The sequence below is a fragment of the Taudactylus pleione genome, unplaced genomic scaffold (genome assembly GCF_031769625.1).
Source record: "Taudactylus pleione unplaced genomic scaffold, aTauple2 ptg000040l, whole genome shotgun sequence".
NCBI classification, from domain to species: domain Eukaryota; kingdom Metazoa; phylum Chordata; class Amphibia; order Anura; family Myobatrachidae; genus Taudactylus; species Taudactylus pleione.
The window spans coordinates 4,929,085-4,947,380 of NW_028284442.1; the positions used below are offsets into that span (position 1 = coordinate 4,929,085).

Here is an 18,296-nt window from a genome sequence, read left to right on the forward strand (position 1 = left end):
ATCAGCGCTGTATAGTCTAGACCTAATCGTACAGGCTGCAGGGTGCCTGCCTGGAGCGTCTACAGGATGCGCCATCGGCGCTGCTGCAGCGATCCTGCTAGCACAAGTTGCACACTCCTACAAATGACTCTGGTTAGCACTATTACATGCAGTGCTCTATGGGATATCCAGTACATTTTGGGGCGGATATTTGTACCTTCAACTATCTTCTGGCTATAAAATACAGCACCAAGACTACAGTTCCATGCATGCCTCCATAGATGACTTAGTCTAACGCAGTGCCGTAACAAGGCTTTACTGTGCCTATGCCGTCCATGCCCCCTGAGCGCATCACGTCATGCCGAGGGGGCAGGGCAACCAACGTCGGGAACTACAGCACTGCCCAGAGCTTCCTCAGAATGTTCCAGGTGGCTGTACACGCTGCACTGTGCATGTCTGGAGCGCCCATAGGACGCCCTGGGGAGCACTGCAGCAGCCATTGTGGCTGCAGGGTGCTGTTCCAGGCCCCCTGCCAGCCAGGGGCAATGACAATGCCACTCACAGGGCTCTGCGTTCTGTGTGGCTGCACCATTTGCACACCACTAGTTACGTTCCTGGTCTAACGCAACATCAGTGCGAGCTGTTGAATTTGCTTCCTCATGTCCTTAAATTAAATTTTTCTGTATGTACTCTGCTGAGGGTACCACTACAGGCATGCTTGGTCATTATCAGCATTCCTGTGGGACAATAATCTAATTCTGTGCTCCCAACCTATTTTGCAATATCAGTGACTTGAGCTATATTAAATGTCCGGGTTGGGTATGGGATTCTGGTGGCGACAATGCCAATGCTGGCATCCCGACATTCAAAATCCTGACAGGTTTTGATAAGTATTTTAACCCAAATCTTAACCCTTACCCTAACCCACCCATCCCGAAGATTAACACTAACCCACTCCTCCCACAGCCTAACTGAAACCCACCCCTCCCTCAGCCTTACCCTAACCATCATGTCCCAAGGCCTAACCTTATTAGTGACAGGACCCGGCGGGGGTGCTGGCATCGGCAAGTGCATACTCACTTGCTGATGCCGGCAGTGACAGCATTTCAGCAGCATGGCCCCCATTAACAATATGCATGCAGGGCCGACTGAGGATTTCGCTGACGACTTGCGGGAGTGCACAACCTCAGTGACAATGTGGGTACACACTAGATGATGTGCCCGATATCGCGCTCTGGGGATGCATTTGGCATCCTGGCGGTTGGGATACTGATGCTTACATTTCCGGTGCCGGAATACAGACGTTGCTCAGAATCCCTGGAGGCCGAAGGTAAGTAGCGGGGTTGGAGGGAGGGTTAGGATTAGGGCTTAGGCACTAGGGGGAGGGTTAGGGTTAGGCAGTAAGGGGGAGGGTTAGGTTTAGGGTGCAGGGAGGGGGAGGTTAGGGTTACGCACTAAGGGGGAGGGTTAGGTTTAGGTTGAGGGGAGGGAGAGGATAGGTTCAGGCACTAGGGGGGAGGTTAGGGTTATGCACCAAAGAGGGAGGGTTAGGGTAGGGAGAGGGGAACTATTAGCATACAGACCAACATGTTAACCCTGTCGGGATCCTGGTCATCGAGATTCTGACTGCCAGGATCCCGACTGTCGGTATTTCCCGATGCTCTTATCTGCCGGATCGGATGACATATCGTCTAGTGTGGACCAAGCTTAACCATCCCCTCCCGCAGCCTAGCCCTAACCCTTCCGCTAGTAACAAACCCTTACCCTAAACCTATCCCTAATACTTATCATTGGAATCTGTCTGTATTATAACCATCTGCATTCGTAAGGTCGAGATCCTAACTACAGTCCAAATGTACGCGTTGTGCATGGTATATCAGAGTCAGATTTCCACCCGCAAGTGTACCTATCCGATTCTCCCAGTGTCTCCATTGTACTCTGTCTGTGTCATCTGGTGTCTGCCTCTTATTGTTTAACTCTCATTGAGGCATATTCTCAAAAGTGGCAGAAGATTAAGATGTATTTTTAAAAAAAATAACAATTCTCATATAGTTTATTTTTTCTCAATAAACACTACAATTTTTGTTAGGAAAATGGCATTAATTAACATGAAACTTTATACTGTAGTGTCACAAATGGACCCCTACATATTCCTTTATAGGGAAAACATCAGTTAATTATCCCTAATAGTTATTGCATATAACACAGTCACTATCACACACTCAAATTATAAATTGCTAGACTATTATATGTGACTTTCCAAGATTATAGATCGTTTATGTTTCTCTAGGTATGGAAAAAGCTGTTATTTGGACTATGTTTTTTCCACACCCTTGTCCAAGAGAGGCGCACGTATGGGTCACTTGGTTGGAACATACCCTATGAATTCAATGACTCTGATCTAAAAATCAGTGCTAAGCAACTCCAGGTATTGTATGTTGGACTGTAATTTTCCATATCATCATTTTTTTTATTACAAGTAATGGTGCATACACACGGTACGATCTGTACCACCAACGACTTGAAAGATATCTTTCAGTGAGTCATCCTGCCACATCTCTGAACAGGCAAAATTGTTGATATCGTCCAAGTTGGCCGGCATGCATGGACTATGAAAGATATCTTTATCGTCCATGCAGGAACGCGCTTCGTTGGTTGTTGACAGGTTGGTAAGTACATAAAAATGAACGATAACGATATGAACGATAACGTTATCGTTCATATCATTCAGTTTTATCTCACCGTGTGTACGCACCTTAATGGTAGATAATATGTTATATTAACCCATCAGTGGAACCACCTTTGACCCTAATTTAGCATTGTCTGTTATATGAAATCTATGAAAATGTTTTTATAGCTGGCCTAGAGAAACAATGTATAGTGACAGAGAAGCCATCAACATGAGGATGAAGGTCTTAGCTGTGAGTGGTTATTTAAAATATAGTTGCTGGCTGGCAGACCACAGCAGGGTAGTATATTAACTCACCCAGTGTCCGGGACACACTGACTCTGCCACTGACAAGACTTTCTCATTGCTGTCAAGCAATTGTCAAGGTGGGAGAGAAAAGGTAAACTAATGTTGTTTTTCCAGGGTTATTCTGAAAATCCTGACAAGATAATGTGTTCCACATTCGCGCAATAAAATATTCAACATTTTGGGAGTTTAATGCCTTCCTCACTAAAAATTGTAATAAAGCAGCATTTTGGTTAAATGTTACTATCTGAAAGATTTGAAGCAGGGAGCTATTCCTGCAAAGTAGATTTTGATTGAACATGTCCTGGAGAAAATGCACCCATATTGAATCTGAGGTGTTTTTTAAAAAAAAAAGTTTAGAAATACATTGGTTTGTATATATTTGCTTACAAAATTCTGCAGAGTATCTATCTATCTATCTATCTATCTATCTATCTATCTATCTATCTATCTATCTATCTATCTATCTATCTATCTATCCTTTTAATAATAAATATTAATGTAAATGCCTAGTTACGTATTGCCACCTAGTGGTTAGTGAAAATAATTGCAGTAAAAAATAATAATTTACTGATGATAAAATAAAAAGGCAAACTATACATTTACAGGCAAATTGTCAAACTCAGCCATTGTACACAGTGTGTGGACTGTTTTTGGGCAAATTGTGACATATGCATTTTATTGGGGGTAAAAAAACAATGCTGTAATATGAAAACTGATATCACTGTATCACCTCCTGTGCCTATTTCCAGTTGCTCTTTCTAAACACTTGAGTCCCTTTTCCAATAACTAGGCTTGGTGAGTTGAAAGACTCCTGCCTTTACCCTGCATTTCATTTTCAAATTAAATTAAATATTCTTTAAAAAAGTGAAAAGCGCACCTTGGTTTCTTGAGAACAGCATGGATTTGTGACCAAAATGGCGTTATTTGCAGACCCCCATTTATTAATGATTGCAGGGCATTTCAGTACCGCCCATGATCACATTGCAAAATGCGATCATAACGGCCGTATGTTTCATCAGGGACATGCAGGAACACGATGTTCCTGCGATGTCCCCAGAGAGCTGCCGGCCAGTGTCGGGGCTGCCGCGCATGCGCAGTCACGCTCACTGCACATGTGCTGCCGCCATAGCCGGAGAGGGTTCCGGAGGAACCCTCAGCCAGCTAATTAAGCGGTGTGTAGCCGTAGGCTACACAATGGCATTAGCTGAGGGGCCCAGTATCGGGAATGCATCGCATTCCGGATATTGGTAAATCTGGCAGCATCTCATCCTATGGGAGAAACCTATGGGGGATGTGGCTGCCAGCACGAATGGAGGGATCCAATACCTGCTGCGGTCCCTCCTTAATACATCTGGGGGATACTTAATATTTGAGGTAAACCCCCTGATTTTACCTCAAATATTCAATGATAAATGGGCCCCTAACTGTGGATTGGGGATAAATTAAATAAAAGGGTGGAGAGGGTATACGTGTGTCACAAAGAAATTTTGTGGGTCTCATGATTTTTTTTTATAAGTAAATCATCCATATACTGCTTTGTGTTTTCTATATAGTTTTATTTTGGTGCATCACTTTAACAATAAATTCCATTTTTACAGTGTGTTTGTGTTCATATTAGAACAAATTTATGAAAATATATGTCTTATAACTTGCAGTGGTTCATCAATGATTACAAAGAAACTCCTTTTGATGCAATAATTTATCTTACTGGGGAATGCAACTATGGAGGGAGAGTAACAGATGAGCACGACAGGCGTCTTCTTTTAAGCTTGCTAGACACATTCCTTTGTGTCTCTGTAATTACTGAAGACCATTACACGTTTTCTCCCAGTGGAAAATATTTTGCTCCGAAGAACGGTACCCATGACAGTTACATGGAATATATAAAAAGCCTTCCCCTCAATGCTGAACCAGAGGTATATGGTACCACAATAAACCTGACAGATGTCAATTTATATTACAGTTTATTAATAAAGCAATCCTGATAAAGTCATCTGCTTATTGATACTAATAAAGATTGAATGATACTGTCAAAGGCTGCAACACATTTCAAAACAATGTGGTTCACGTTTTTATTATATATTTTTACCATATTTTTAATTTAATATTATATTACCTTTATTGCGGAGTCACATTACATTCAGATAAGCGATGTATCAAGATTATTATCAGTATAAAGCATTAGTAAAACTGGTGCAAACGAATAAACTGGTGTTGCCAATAGAAACCAATGAAATCTGTGCTCTCATTTTTATACTCTCCAATATTCTATCAATTGTATGATTGTGCAGTTTTGTCAGCTTTTTTACATTTAGTGCCTCATGTTACGTCTATAACATTTCAATTCATAATCGATCCCTGATCATTTCTTAAGACCCTGCTCTCACATGTCACTGCTTTCACAGTGTGCATTGAGTGTAACATACAGTATTTGTATATTATGTAGGTATTTGGACTCCATGTGAATGGAAATATCACTAGAGAACAGAAGGAGACTGAAGAATTATTTGATGGAATACTAACAACTTTACCTAAACAGGTACTGAATGCATGTCTAACCATTTTTTTTTATGTCATGCTATGTATGGGATGTAGTTCATATCCGGGCTGTCGGGATGCCAGTGCTCAGAATGCCGGCACTGGAATCCCGGCACCATGCAGAATCCTGGCACCGGAATCCCCACACCAGTCAGAATCCTGGCGCCAACATCCCGACAGTAAGTATTGGGGTTCTGCCGAGGGTTAGTATTACGGTTATGGATTAGGCACTAGGGCAGTGGTCGCCAACCTTAATTGAGGTGTGAGCTACTTTAGAAAAATTAAACCTCCTGAAGAGCTACTTACTGGCTCCAAGGAGGTAAGTGCAAGTAGAGGAGCAAAAGATATAGGCAGGGCTGCTGTGTGATTTTCCGGCAGGGCTGGGCGGGAGTCAATTGCTCCACTGTAGCGTAGATGCTGTGGGTGGAACAGGCCCAAACAGCGCCCCCTGCCCTGTAGTGCCCTGTGCCATGGCACAGGTTGCACTACCCTAGTTACGGCCCTGGCATAGATGCCACGGGGAGCACATATCAGAGGTCACTTCCTCCTAGTTGACTCGGCAGTACTGCAGCTAGGTGAGCTACCAAAATTAAGACCATGAGTTACCGGTAGCTCGCGAGCTATAGGTTGGAGACCACTGCACTAGGGGGAAGGTTAGGGTTAGGCTGTGGGGAGGGAGGGGTAGGGGGTGGGGAATGGTAGTATACTTACCTCCTTCTGTCAGGATTGTGCAGGATGCTGGCATCACGATTCTGACCGCCGGCATTCCATACCCAACCACTATGTATTACAAATACCTAAACATGTGCTACTGTATATAGTATTTGGTAACACAATGTGACTGAAAGCACAGAGTAGGCAGGTTTTGGTGAGAGAAATACATATATAATAGTGTTCATTCTAGTACCTTGCACCTGTCACAACCCGTGCAGTTCCGGCTTCCTGCATGGGGTGTCGCTATCTGATCTGGTGCTTCTAGCACACTCAGATGATGCAACAAACTTTTGAGATACCGACCAAAGTGTGCTAGAAACACCAGAGCAGAGAGCGACTTCCTAGGCAGGAAAGAGGAACTGCACAGGTTATGATGGGTGCAGGGTGCTAGAATGAACACTATATAATCCTAGGATTGCATTTTGGAAGTCAGCAGACAAGACTGAAATGATTTATGAGAAGTATGGACTGATTGTAAAAAAATGTTCAGCCCAGGGCTTGGGGGTGTGTAGAGCCATTCATAAACAGGATGCTGGCAAGAGGCTTCTTTTATTGCTGCACTGGGTAACACCACCTTATGGCAGATCTATTTGGCTGGTAGGCACTAGTTAACCAGTTAAATATGCCAAATACTATAGCTTCAAACTCTGCATCCCTAGGAAAAAACTGCTACAGTGTGCCATACCCTGACTCAGCAATGGCCTGCAGTGCACTGGCCTACCAGGGCATGCCCTCTATCCAACATTCTACCTCTGTTAATAAGGTTTGAAGAGCATGTAGATGGCATACATATGTTTATGGGGTTGATATGAATGACCGATGATGCTAAAAGTGCATGTGAGGGGTGTTTTTAACAATCAATAATGTTTTCAAAGCCATTTGTCAGTAAAGGTTCATTTTAAAATTGTAACTTTTTTATTATTTGTTTGTTTTATACCTTTTTTTAGTATTTGCAACTTCATAGAGTGGGAATCTTTATAGTCAGCCCATACCCTGAAGCACAAGAAGGTCATAATGAGCCTAAACTGGTAGCGTCTTGTAGGGAGGTACATAGAGAGAGAGATAATCTAATGCACATTCCTTTGGCAGACTTGCAAATTAGATAAAGGAGGAGGATAAAGATATCAAGAAACATTAGGATGTATGAAACCATGTATATATAAAACAAAACAAATGCAGTCCATAAAAAACTCAACAGACTGCGGCCAATTTGAGTTCCAAGCATGTAAATTGTACTGCTATTTGCATCCTGGCACCTAGTAGTCAAGCCCAGTCATTACATGGAATCACTCACTTGCAATACTATCTTGCTGATATCTTGCAGGGTATGCAGTCGGGAAGCCAGCGGACGTAAGCCCGACAGCCGGCTTCCCGACTGCCTTATCCCAGCGAGGATTAAATGACAGGCGTCTAAATCTAGATCTAGAAGTGATGCCGGGCAGCCGCAGGGGGGGGGAGGGTTAGGTTTAGGGCTCCCGGGGGAAACTTAGAGTTAGGCACCCCCTGGGAGGTTAGGGTTAGGCTAGGGGAAGGGAGGGTTAGGCACCCCCGGGGTGTCTTAGGGTTAGGCACCCCCCCAGGGGACTTAGGTTTAGGCGGCGGGGAAGGGGAGGTTAGGTTTAGGCACTTAGAGGGGGGATTAGGGTTAGGCACTGGGGGGAAGGTTAGGGTTAGGCACCCCTAAGGAGGGTTAGGGTTAGGGGGGTTAGGTTAGTTGATACTTACCTGCGGACAATCTGGATTTTCAGCCATGTCGGCCAGCCGCTGTCGGGATTTGAACCGCCGGAATTCATACCGATTCCGTCTTGCAGATGCCTATAGATCCAACAAAATTCTGATGATGAGGAGACATTTTTAAGAGTTGCTATATTTTTAGTCCTTTCCCACAAAGACCTGTCCTGATAAACCTGGGGCTATTTTCTCCTACAGCAGGGAAACCTCATGCTGGTGGTTTCCATGTTATAGTACAGTATAATAGAAACTAGTCAAGCTGTGTAGTACCACAGCCGGGTTGATGTTATGTTTGATGGGCACACTGTTTGATGGGCACACTGCCTTTTTTTCTAATTATACAAATCATTGTGTATGGGAGCTGTTGTTTTATCTAATTATTTCTTTATTTATTGTACTTCATTGTTGATTATCAGCCCTAAAAAAAAAATATAGCACTGCTGTTCTATGAAAACATTATTGCTGGTAATCACGGCTTCATAAAAAGGAAAGGAGTTGCCCTATGCTACAGTGGGTGTTACCTATTTGATACAATTTTGTCAAATTGGCATCAGTTTGCCAATTAATTCGCCAGAAGAATTCCACTGAAGGGCAGACTGTAGACACAGCTTTACTGTTAGGGATATACTCAATCCCTACCACTTGTCTTTTCTATTCTAATGAGTAGGGATGTGCAGGCTTGGATTAGTTCGGATTTTCCCACCAAATTTGAATTTTTCCCGTCAAAAATCGGGTCTCGGAAAGAGGAAAAACGTCATCTTTCATGGACAAACATCATCATTCCTGGACAAAAGTCCATGAAAGATGATGCTTGTCCACGAAAGATGATGTTTTGTCTCTTTCTGAGACCAGATTTTTGGCTGGAAAAATTTATTTGGCGGGAAAATCCGAACTAATCCAAGCCTGCACATCCCTACTAATGAGTTAAAGCTATGAAGAAAGTTAAATGTGTGTGGGGCTGGTTCAAGATATCACATGTTCTGTCATTCTCACAATAAACATCCTGCAGACTTTTAAACCTTGTGAATAGAGATGTCTGGGGCACTGTGGTTATCTCACATATGGAGAGGGCCTATATAGCTTTTAACAAAATAATAATATTAATAAATAAATAGAGACAGGAATTATACGCAAAATATCTTTACTGTGTTGAATGTAAAATACCTGTCAGCAAATGTTGAAATGTTATTATTTTTGAACAGATCTGTTTCTTAACCACATTGTTTTGACTGAGCATATTACAAAGTGCTATATCTATGTAACTTTGTAATGTCATCTATATACTGTCTAGACAAGTGGAGGTGGAAAATCAACATCTGAAGTTGTCCAAGAACTTATAGTTGACATTCTGTCAAAAATACCAGAAGATTTTAACATGGAAGAAGTCAAGGTACAAGTTCTGTGTTTCTGGATGATTTGTATGAAACATTATTGTAAAGAAACATTATTCCAGTCTCTCTTTTCTTTTAAATCGGATTGTGCCTTCTTGAAATAACTTGATGGTTGTTTAAATAGCAATTCTACAATACCCTTCTAGAAAACAACTAAACATTTGAGAAACTTTGAGGAACGTGTGTATGTTAATTTTAAGCATTGATATAGAGCCCATACGCTGTTTCCACCTCTTCTAAATTGTGTTTCATGCGTGTGCTGTGTGTTTCCCATGGCATACTGTGAACAGGCTATGTGGAAAACTGTTATGCCTTACAAAATATTAATAATAATGATAATTAAAAAAAAAATACTAAAAATAATGGCATTCCTTAATGAGCAACAGTAACGGTGCCTAAACACTTGGTGATGTGCTCACGATCCGACATTGAGTCTGATTTCCCCTTGAACTCTCCCCGGCAGCTCCCCGGCAGTTGTGGGCACGATTTGGTGTTAAAAACTGTCCAGTGTGACAAATGATCTATCGTGCCTCCTAACTATTCCAGTGCATCCTGACTGAGATTGTCAGATCTACCCTACAGCATGGCAGATCTGAAGATGCGATGTACGACCTGCGGGGACGCGCATCGGCATCGTGATTTGTCGTCACGATGCGTCGGAACCGGGTAAATCGTGTAAAATATCGCTAAGTGTGTAGGCACCTTAAGGACACACTTGTCTCAATGTATGTGCACCACTCTTAAAGATACAGTACATATACAAAGTTGGTTCCTCTGTGTCTATGCTCAAGTTCTCTGTGGTTGGTTCAGCTGCCTTGGAATAAAGCTAGAACACTACTCAAAATAGAGAACAGCATTTGGAAACCTTGCAGAAGGAGATTTGGTTGTGAATCAATCAGAAATTATTATATTATTATTTATTCATTTATTATTATTTATTATTATTTATTCTTTAATAAACTGGATTAATTGAGCAAAATGACATAGTGGCATTTAGCAATACAATGTGTGACAGTAGGAGCAGCTTACACTGTAATAATTTTAGCAGCTATATTTTGACAAAAATATCTTAGAAAATGAAAGTATTAATATTATTACGAATACTGCACTATAACACACACTAGGGTAGAGGTTCCCAAACTCGGTCCTCAAGGAACACGAAAGGTCCAGGTTTTAAGGATAACCATGCTTGGGCACAGGTGACATAAAACCAGGAAGATTAGGGTGTCTTGAGGACAGAGGCCCTCATACAGACCCGGTCACAAGCACCGATGTGCTCGCAACCGGGTCGATAGTTAGCCCTGCGCACGCGCAGCAGCCGCACTGCGCATGCGCAAGCCCCAGAACGAGAGAGAAACTCTCTTGCTCCGGAGCGCTCTACAAAAGGGGCGGCTGTCGATGTTGATCGACAGCTCACCCCGTTTTGTAGGCGGGCCGGGGGGGTGGTTTCCAAAGCGGAGGCGTTCCTTAAGGAATGCCTACAGTTTTGTGGGCGGCCGCACTGACATCATCAGTGATGTCAGTGGGGCGTTTCCTGCTCTTTCAGAGGGGGGCTTGCGGCTGCTGAGGCCCAACCTTAGGGTCTTGTCGCAAGCCCCGATGGTCACGATGGTGTTCACCATCGTGACCATCAACCTGGTCGGTCGCTAAGCTGTGAATGGTAACCCACAGCTTACCTAATGACCAGGAGACCGCACTTCGAAAATGAAGCGGCCGCCCTCATTCAGAACAAGCACTCGCTTCTTGCGAGCGCCTCTGAATGAGGGCCACAGTTTGGGAACCTCTGCACTAGGGTTAATTTTTTCAGAACCTACTATTAAGGTTTTCAAAATTGGGGGGGAAATGGAGACCCCAGAGAAAGCACATGCAAGTATGAGAACGTACATGCAACCTACACAGATAGGGCACTGGTTGGGATTGAACCTACCGCTACAGTGATGTGAGGTAACAATACTAAGCAACGTGCCACTATGTTGTCACACAAATATATCTAATAAGAATTATAAAACCTTACATAAGCTAAAATAGCTGGACTCCTATTTTATCTGAAATCCTTGACTTATTTACATCCTTCATAGCTGGGAATCGTCCATGTGGGGGGATGTTATCCTGAAAGACCCTTCAAGTTTAACTATAGGAACCTATTTTACAAAGTTCCCAATTTCCTGATTATAAATATTATTATTATATTATATTGTGCCGACATGTTATGGAGTCCCCTTAGGAAGTCTATGCAAGCAGAAGGAAGTGCATGCAAGCTCAACAGGTATAAGGCATTGGTTGGGATTAAACCCATGACTCCAGAGCTGTGAAATAGTAAGACTAACCACAGTGCCACTACGTTGCCCCAGAAATATGTTAAATCCTACACAAATAAAATTACAATATGACACTTGTGATTTAGGGGTGAGGTGTATCTATTTTATCTAAACTTCTTGACTTGTCACCCGCATTCTTCATGGCTGGGTATACTCCATAAGAAGGGAATGCTACCCCATTAAGTTATCCCTTGAACCTCAGATAAAAGTTCTATTTGTATGAATTTCCTAAAATGCATGTATTTGTGGTGAAACAATGGTGGCGTTTGCAGAGGTGTAAATGTTTCTATGGGCTGATGGGCAAGTCAGGTGGAGCAAGGGCATTCCTTATGCCAAGTTTAGCCTGCATATATTGGTGCCTGTAGATCTGTGCAAAAAAAAACAAAACAGAATTTCATGGAACAAGGTAAATTCAGTTTCTTCAGTGCACTTATGCCATAAAGAACTGAAAGCAGTGTGGTAATAATGATGTGTGCTGATATTTTATATCTTGCACCAGTATGTACCACACTGAGATTTCCTATAGCACTCTATATAGTTTATCATCTAACAGAATTGAAGAATCATTTTATTGCAGATTGGTGTATTTTGATCCGGTCAAACCAAGTAAGGACAATACATTTTTCCTTTTTTTTCTTAAATATAGTAAAACAATAAAGTAATGTCATTTTCACAACAATAAAATGTAGAGATTATTCTTATTCTTCCACTGTATGCAGTTTATATAATGAAAGTTTTGGGAGCCGTTAAAATCTTTCCAACAAAAACTGTTTTTTTCCTTCTTCCAGAAGCTTTATCCTACTCAGTACACAGAGTCTATGAACACAGTGCTGGTACATGAGCTATTCAGGTTTAACAGCTTGACCTCTACCATTCGAATGAGCCTGCAAGATTTAAACAAAGCCATTTCTGGTCTATCTGTGATGTCAAATGAACTTGATGATTTGTTCAATAGCATGATTGTTGGTAAAGTAAGTCATTTGCGTGCTATAGTAAGTGTATGATACAATATGGCTCACCCACAGGAATTAATATGCAAGTGCTGACATAGTGCATTAAGATTCTCATTACTCATCTTTCTGTCTTCACATTCCAAAGAATCTTTTTTCACACTTCGGCTTCCTCATTTCACATTCCTCCGAGACCAGTCCTGTCTACTTGGTAATTATGTTTTAAACACATATTGTTACCTCTTTCTGTATCAAAGGACATCCAGTGTCTTCTCTTCACTAATACATATATGGGATATATACAATGGGATCCATTAAAGTTAAAGAAATGGAAACAAGTTCATTATCCAGTGTAATGGAAAACTGATATTTTATTTTACATAAAATATGTGTTCTGAAGAGAAGATATTTGGAAATATATTTTTAAATTTTGTAAAAAAACAAAACAAAAAGGTTTTTTTTTATTTCCACATAATATTATTTTTTTTATAATTATATATAGAAATGAGTGGTTCAGTTTTAAGTAAGTGGTATGAAATACCGCCGGTGGCATGGCCGGGAGTTTGAATCCCGGCATCGGCAGGCAGACAAATGAAGAGATCCCGGCAGCCCGACAGTGCTGGAAATCCCGATCGTCCCTAGGTAAGTATTTACTAACCTAACCTAACCCCCCTAACCCTAACCCTCCTTAGGGGTGCCTAACCCTAACCTCCCCCCCTGTGCCTAACCCTAATCCCCCCTCTTAAGTGCCTAACCCTAACCCCCCCTTCCCCGCTGCCTAAACCTAAGTCCCCTGGGGGGGGTGCCTAACCCTAACCCTCCCTCCTCCTAGCCTAACCCTAAACCTCCCAGGGGGGGTGCCTAACCCTAAGTCTCCCCCAGGAGCCCTAAACCTAACCCTCCCCCCCGTGGCTGTCCGCTCGCGGCGCCCGGCATCGGAAAAATGACAGGCGTCTAGATTTAGACGCCTGTCCTTTAACCCTCGCCGAGATAAAGCAGTCGGGAAGCCGGCTGTCGGGCTTACGTCAGCCGGCTTCCCGATTGCATCCCAATTTTACTCGGTTATGTTCGGATCTAAAAAAAGGCATCATATTGGCTATCCGGCTCTCATGTGTTTTGGATAGCCAATAAAATAAATCCAGACTAATCCGAATTTGCGCTAATTTGTCGAAAAGAATCGAGTCAAAACCAAATCGCTCATCTCTAATTAAATATATAGCGCTTGATTCTGAGTCTGACACGAAATCAGAAAAGTGGACTCATCCCACACATATTTGCAGATTGCACATGCACCACAGAAAGAAATTGCAGACTGCACATGTGCAGCACTAGGTGTATGCATCTTGATGGAGAATTAGAGAGCGCCTAGTTTGCTCCGTGCGTGGACGGATCTCTCCCTCTGCGAGGCGTTTCTGGGTGGCTACCTTGGCTACAGTGTGCGGTGTGACCATACATCTGAAGCCATACATATTCTGGAATTAGCATGAGGTAGTAAGTCTGGTTGTTGCAGCCATTCATACTTGTGGGCGCTTTGCGTCTGAATCAGAATCAGGTCTATATAGTACATAATAGTTCATAATAGTTCAGTAACTAAGCAAAATTTTTTTGTATTTTTGCACATTTCCCCATAGAACTTGTATATTGTGTAGAAATTAAAAATGCCTGAGTGTTTGCCCCATGCAAATAGTTTCTAAAATGATGTCAAATTCGCACTTGCCTAGTGAATAATAAAATGATAGTTTTCGCCAGATATAATAAATCTCACCTATAGATTTGTCATTTATTTTATATTCCAGGGTTTTTCATTTGTTTATTAGCTGGGACTCAAGATTATCAAAATGAACAGGACTGCATTCAAAAAGATTATTGTAAAAAAAAAATAATAATAAGATTAATAATAAGAGATGCTACTCCTACTAATAGTATTACCTGTTAATAACCAAAAATATATGACATTTATAAATAAAAATATTAGGGGTGAGCGGGTTCGGATTTCTGAAATCCGAACCCCCCCGAGCCCCCCCGATCCGAGTCCGATCCGAGTCAGGCTCGACTTTTCCCGCCTGACTCGGATCTGAAATCGAGGCAAAACGTCATCATCCCGCCTTCCGAGTCTCGCGGGTTTTGGATCCTATATAAGGTACCCGCGTTGGCGCCATTTTCTCACTCGGCTGTGGACAGTGAAGAGGGAGGGTGGGAGTTAGGGCTGTGTAGTGTAGTGTAGTGTAGTGTAGTGTAGTGTAGTGCTGCTGTTGTCCACTACTTCAAAGTCCATAGGGGCTGGCTGTGTTGTGCTGTGCTGCTGTTGTTAATAGGGGCTGTGTCCACTACTTCAAAGTCCATAGGGGCTGGCTGGACTGTGTTGTGCAGTCAGTTCTCCATAGGGGCTGTGTCCACTCCAAAGTCCTGTGCAGTGTCCCAGTCCTAAAGGAGTGCTGTAGTGTTGTCCAGGGGGTGCTCTGTCCATCAGGGGTGCTCCCCCCAAGTGCTAAAAAAATAATATATTTTCTGTGTTTGTGAATTGTGTGCGCAGTAGCCGCACGTGCATCAACAAAGTAGTGCCAAGCGTGCGCCTGTGTCATAAGTAAAGGGCCGGCTGGCTTGACCGTTAAAGGGTGCTGTAACCCCCGAAAGTACACTCCAGTCCAAACCAAAAAAAAATTATTTTCTGTGTTTGTGAATTGTGTGCGCAGTAGCCGCACGTGCATCAACAAAGTAGTGCCAAGCGTGCGCCTGTGTCATAAGTAAAGGGCCGGCTGGCTTGACCGTTAAGGGTGCTGTAACCCCCGAAAGTACACTCCAGTCCAAACCAAAAAAAAAATTATTTTCTGTGTTTGTGAATTGTGTGCGCAGTAGCCGCACGTGCATCAACAAAGTAGTGCCAAGCGTGCGCCTGTGTCATAAGTAAAGGGCCGGCTGGCTTGACCGTTAAAGGGTTCTGTAACCCCCAAAGTACACTCCAAACCAAAAAAATATATATTTTCTGTGTTTGTGACTTGTGTGCACTGTGGCTGCACGTGCATCAACAAAGGAGCAGCGCCAAGCGTGCGCCTGTGTCCCATAAGTAAAGAGCCGGCTGGCTCATTTCTTAAAGGGTGGTGTAACCCACAAAGTGCACTACTCTCCAGCAAAAATAAAAAAATATTTTCTGTGTTTGTGTGCGCTTTAGCCGCACGTATATATATCAATATAACATAAATGGAGGACCAAACTTTCTCCGATAAAAATAAAATAGGGAAAGATCAAGAACCACTTCCTCCTAGTGCTGTTGCTGCTGCTGGGAGTTGTTCATCATCCCAGAGAGGAAGTAGGAACATCACTACTTTTACTAAACAATTGACCCTCCAACAGTCCCTAGCGATGAGGATGAAGTACGACAGCAGTCATCCTGAAGCAAAACGTATAACTGAGGCCTTGACTGCTATGTTGGTGTTAGACGTGCGTCCGGTATCCGACATTAGTGCAGTGGGATTTAGACAATTGATGGAGGTAGTGTGTCCTCGGTTCCAAATCCCGTCTAGATTCCACCTGCATCCTCAAAGCAGCAGCGACAAGCGTGCGTCTGTCTGTTAAAGGGTGGTGACACCCTCAAAGTGTGCTACACAAACAATTAAAATATTGTTCTTTTTTTTTCTGTCTTTGTGAATTGTGTGGGCTGTAGCCGCACCTGCATCCTTAAAGCAGCAGCGACAAGCGTGCGTCTGTCTGTTAAAGGGTGGTGACACCCTCACAGTGTGCTACACAAACAATTAAAATATTGTTCTTTTTTTTTCGGTCTTTGTGAAATGTGTGGGCTGTAGCCGCACCTGCATCCTTAAAGCAGCAGCGACAAGCGTGCGTCTGTCTGTTAAAGGGTGGTGTAACTCTCAAAGTGCTCCAAAAAATAAAAAACTATTTTTTTAATGTGTTTGTGACTTGTGTGCGATGTAGCCGCACTTGCATCTTTAAAGCAGCAGCGACAAGCGTGCGTCTGTCTGTTAAAGGGTGGTGACACCCTCGAAGTGTGCTACACAAACAATAAAAATATTCTTCTTCTTTTTTCTGTCTTTGTGAATTGTGTGGGCTGTAGCCGCACCTGCATCCTTAAAGCAGCAGCGACAAGCGTGCGTCTGTCTGTTAAAGGGTGGTGAACCCTCAAAGTGTGCTACACAAACAATTAAAATATTGTTCTTTTTTTTTTCTGTCTTTGTGAATTGTGTGGGCTGTAGCCGCACCTGCATCCTTAAAGCAGCAGCGACAAGCGTGCATCTGTCTGTTAAAGGGTGGTGACACCCTCACAGTGTGCTACACAAACAATAAAAATATTCTTCTTTTTTTTTCTGTCTATGTGAATTGTGTGGGCTGTAGCCGCACCTGCATCCTTAAAGCAGCAGCGACAAGCGTGCGTCTGTCTGTTAAAGGGTGGTGACACCTCAAAGTGTTCTACAGAAACAATTAAAATATTGTTCTTTTTTTTTCGGTCTTTGTGAAATGTGTGGGCTGTAGCCGCACCTGCATCCTTAAAGCAGCAGCGACAAGCGTGCGTCTGTCTGTTAAAGGGTGGTGTAACTCTCAAAGTGCTCCAAAAAATAAAAAACTATTTTTTTAATGTGTTTGTGACTTGTGTGCGATGTAGCCGCACTTGCATCCTCAAAGCAGCAGCGACAAGCGTGCGTCTGTCTGTTAAAGGGTGGTGACACCCTCAAAGTGTGCTACACAAACAATAAAAATATTCTTCTTTTTTCTGTCTTTGTGAATTGTGTGGGCTGTAGCCGCACCTGCATCCTTAAAGCAGCAGCGACAAGCGTGCGTCTGTCTGTTAAAGGGTGGTGACACCTCAAAGTGTTCTACAGAAACAATTAAAATATTGTTCTTTTTTTTTCGGTCTTTGTGAAATGTGTGGGCTGTAGCCGCACCTGCATCCTTAAAGCAGCAGCGACAAGCGTGCGTCTGTCTGTTAAAGGGTGGTGTAACTCTCAAAGTGCTCCAAAAAATAAAAAACTATTTTTTTAATGTGTTTGTGACTTGTGTGCGATGTAGCCGCACTTGCATCCTCAAAGCAGCAGCGACAAGCGTGCGTCTGTCTGTTAAAGGGTGGTGACACCCTCAAAGTGTGCTACACAAACAATAAAAATATTCTTCTTTTTTCTGTCTTTGTGAATTGTGTGGGCTGTAGCCGCACCTGCATCCTTAAAGCAGCAGCGACAAGCGTGCGTCTGTCTGTTAAAGGGTGGTGACACCCTCAAAGTGTGCTACACAAACAATTAAAATATTCTTCTTCTTTTTTCTGTCTTTGTGAATTGTGTGGGCTGTAGCCGCACTTGCATCCTCAAAGCAGCAGCGACAAGCGTGCGTCTGACTGTTAAAGGGTGGTGTAACCCTCAAAGTGTGCTCCACAAACAATAAAAATATTCTTTTTTTTTTTCTGTCTTTGTGAATTGTGTGGGCTGTAGCCGCACTTGAATCCTCAAAGCAGCAGCGACAAGCGTGCGTCTGTCTGTTAAAGGATTACATCAGTGACAGAATCCAAGTAGGCATGTCAGACAGTCCGTACCTGTACTGGCAGGAAAAAGAAGCAATTTGGAGGTCCCTGTACAAACTGGCTCTATTTTACCTGAGTTGCCCCCCCTCCAGTGTGTACTCCGAAAGAGTGGTTAGTGCAGCCGGGAACCTTGTCAGCGAAAGGCGTAGGAGGTTGCTTCCACAAAATGTGGAGAAG

The 18,296-nt window shown here is 42.9% G+C and overlaps 1 protein-coding gene across 1 annotated transcript in view; it reads left to right on the plus strand.

The window, feature by feature from the left end:
• The window catches only part of LOC148538322 (dynein axonemal heavy chain 3-like), a 1,025,530-nt gene that overhangs the window by 993,105 nt on the left and 14,129 nt on the right, over nucleotides 1–18,296 (plus strand). Inside the window, exons 58-62 of the mRNA XM_088455384.1 lie at nucleotides 2,270–2,407; nucleotides 4,612–4,872; nucleotides 5,403–5,495; nucleotides 9,231–9,329; nucleotides 12,437–12,619. Coding sequence (XP_088311510.1) covers nucleotides 2,270–2,407; nucleotides 4,612–4,872; nucleotides 5,403–5,495; nucleotides 9,231–9,329; nucleotides 12,437–12,619 — 774 coding nt within the window. The remainder of the gene's footprint in view (nucleotides 1–2,269; nucleotides 2,408–4,611; nucleotides 4,873–5,402; nucleotides 5,496–9,230; nucleotides 9,330–12,436; nucleotides 12,620–18,296) is intronic.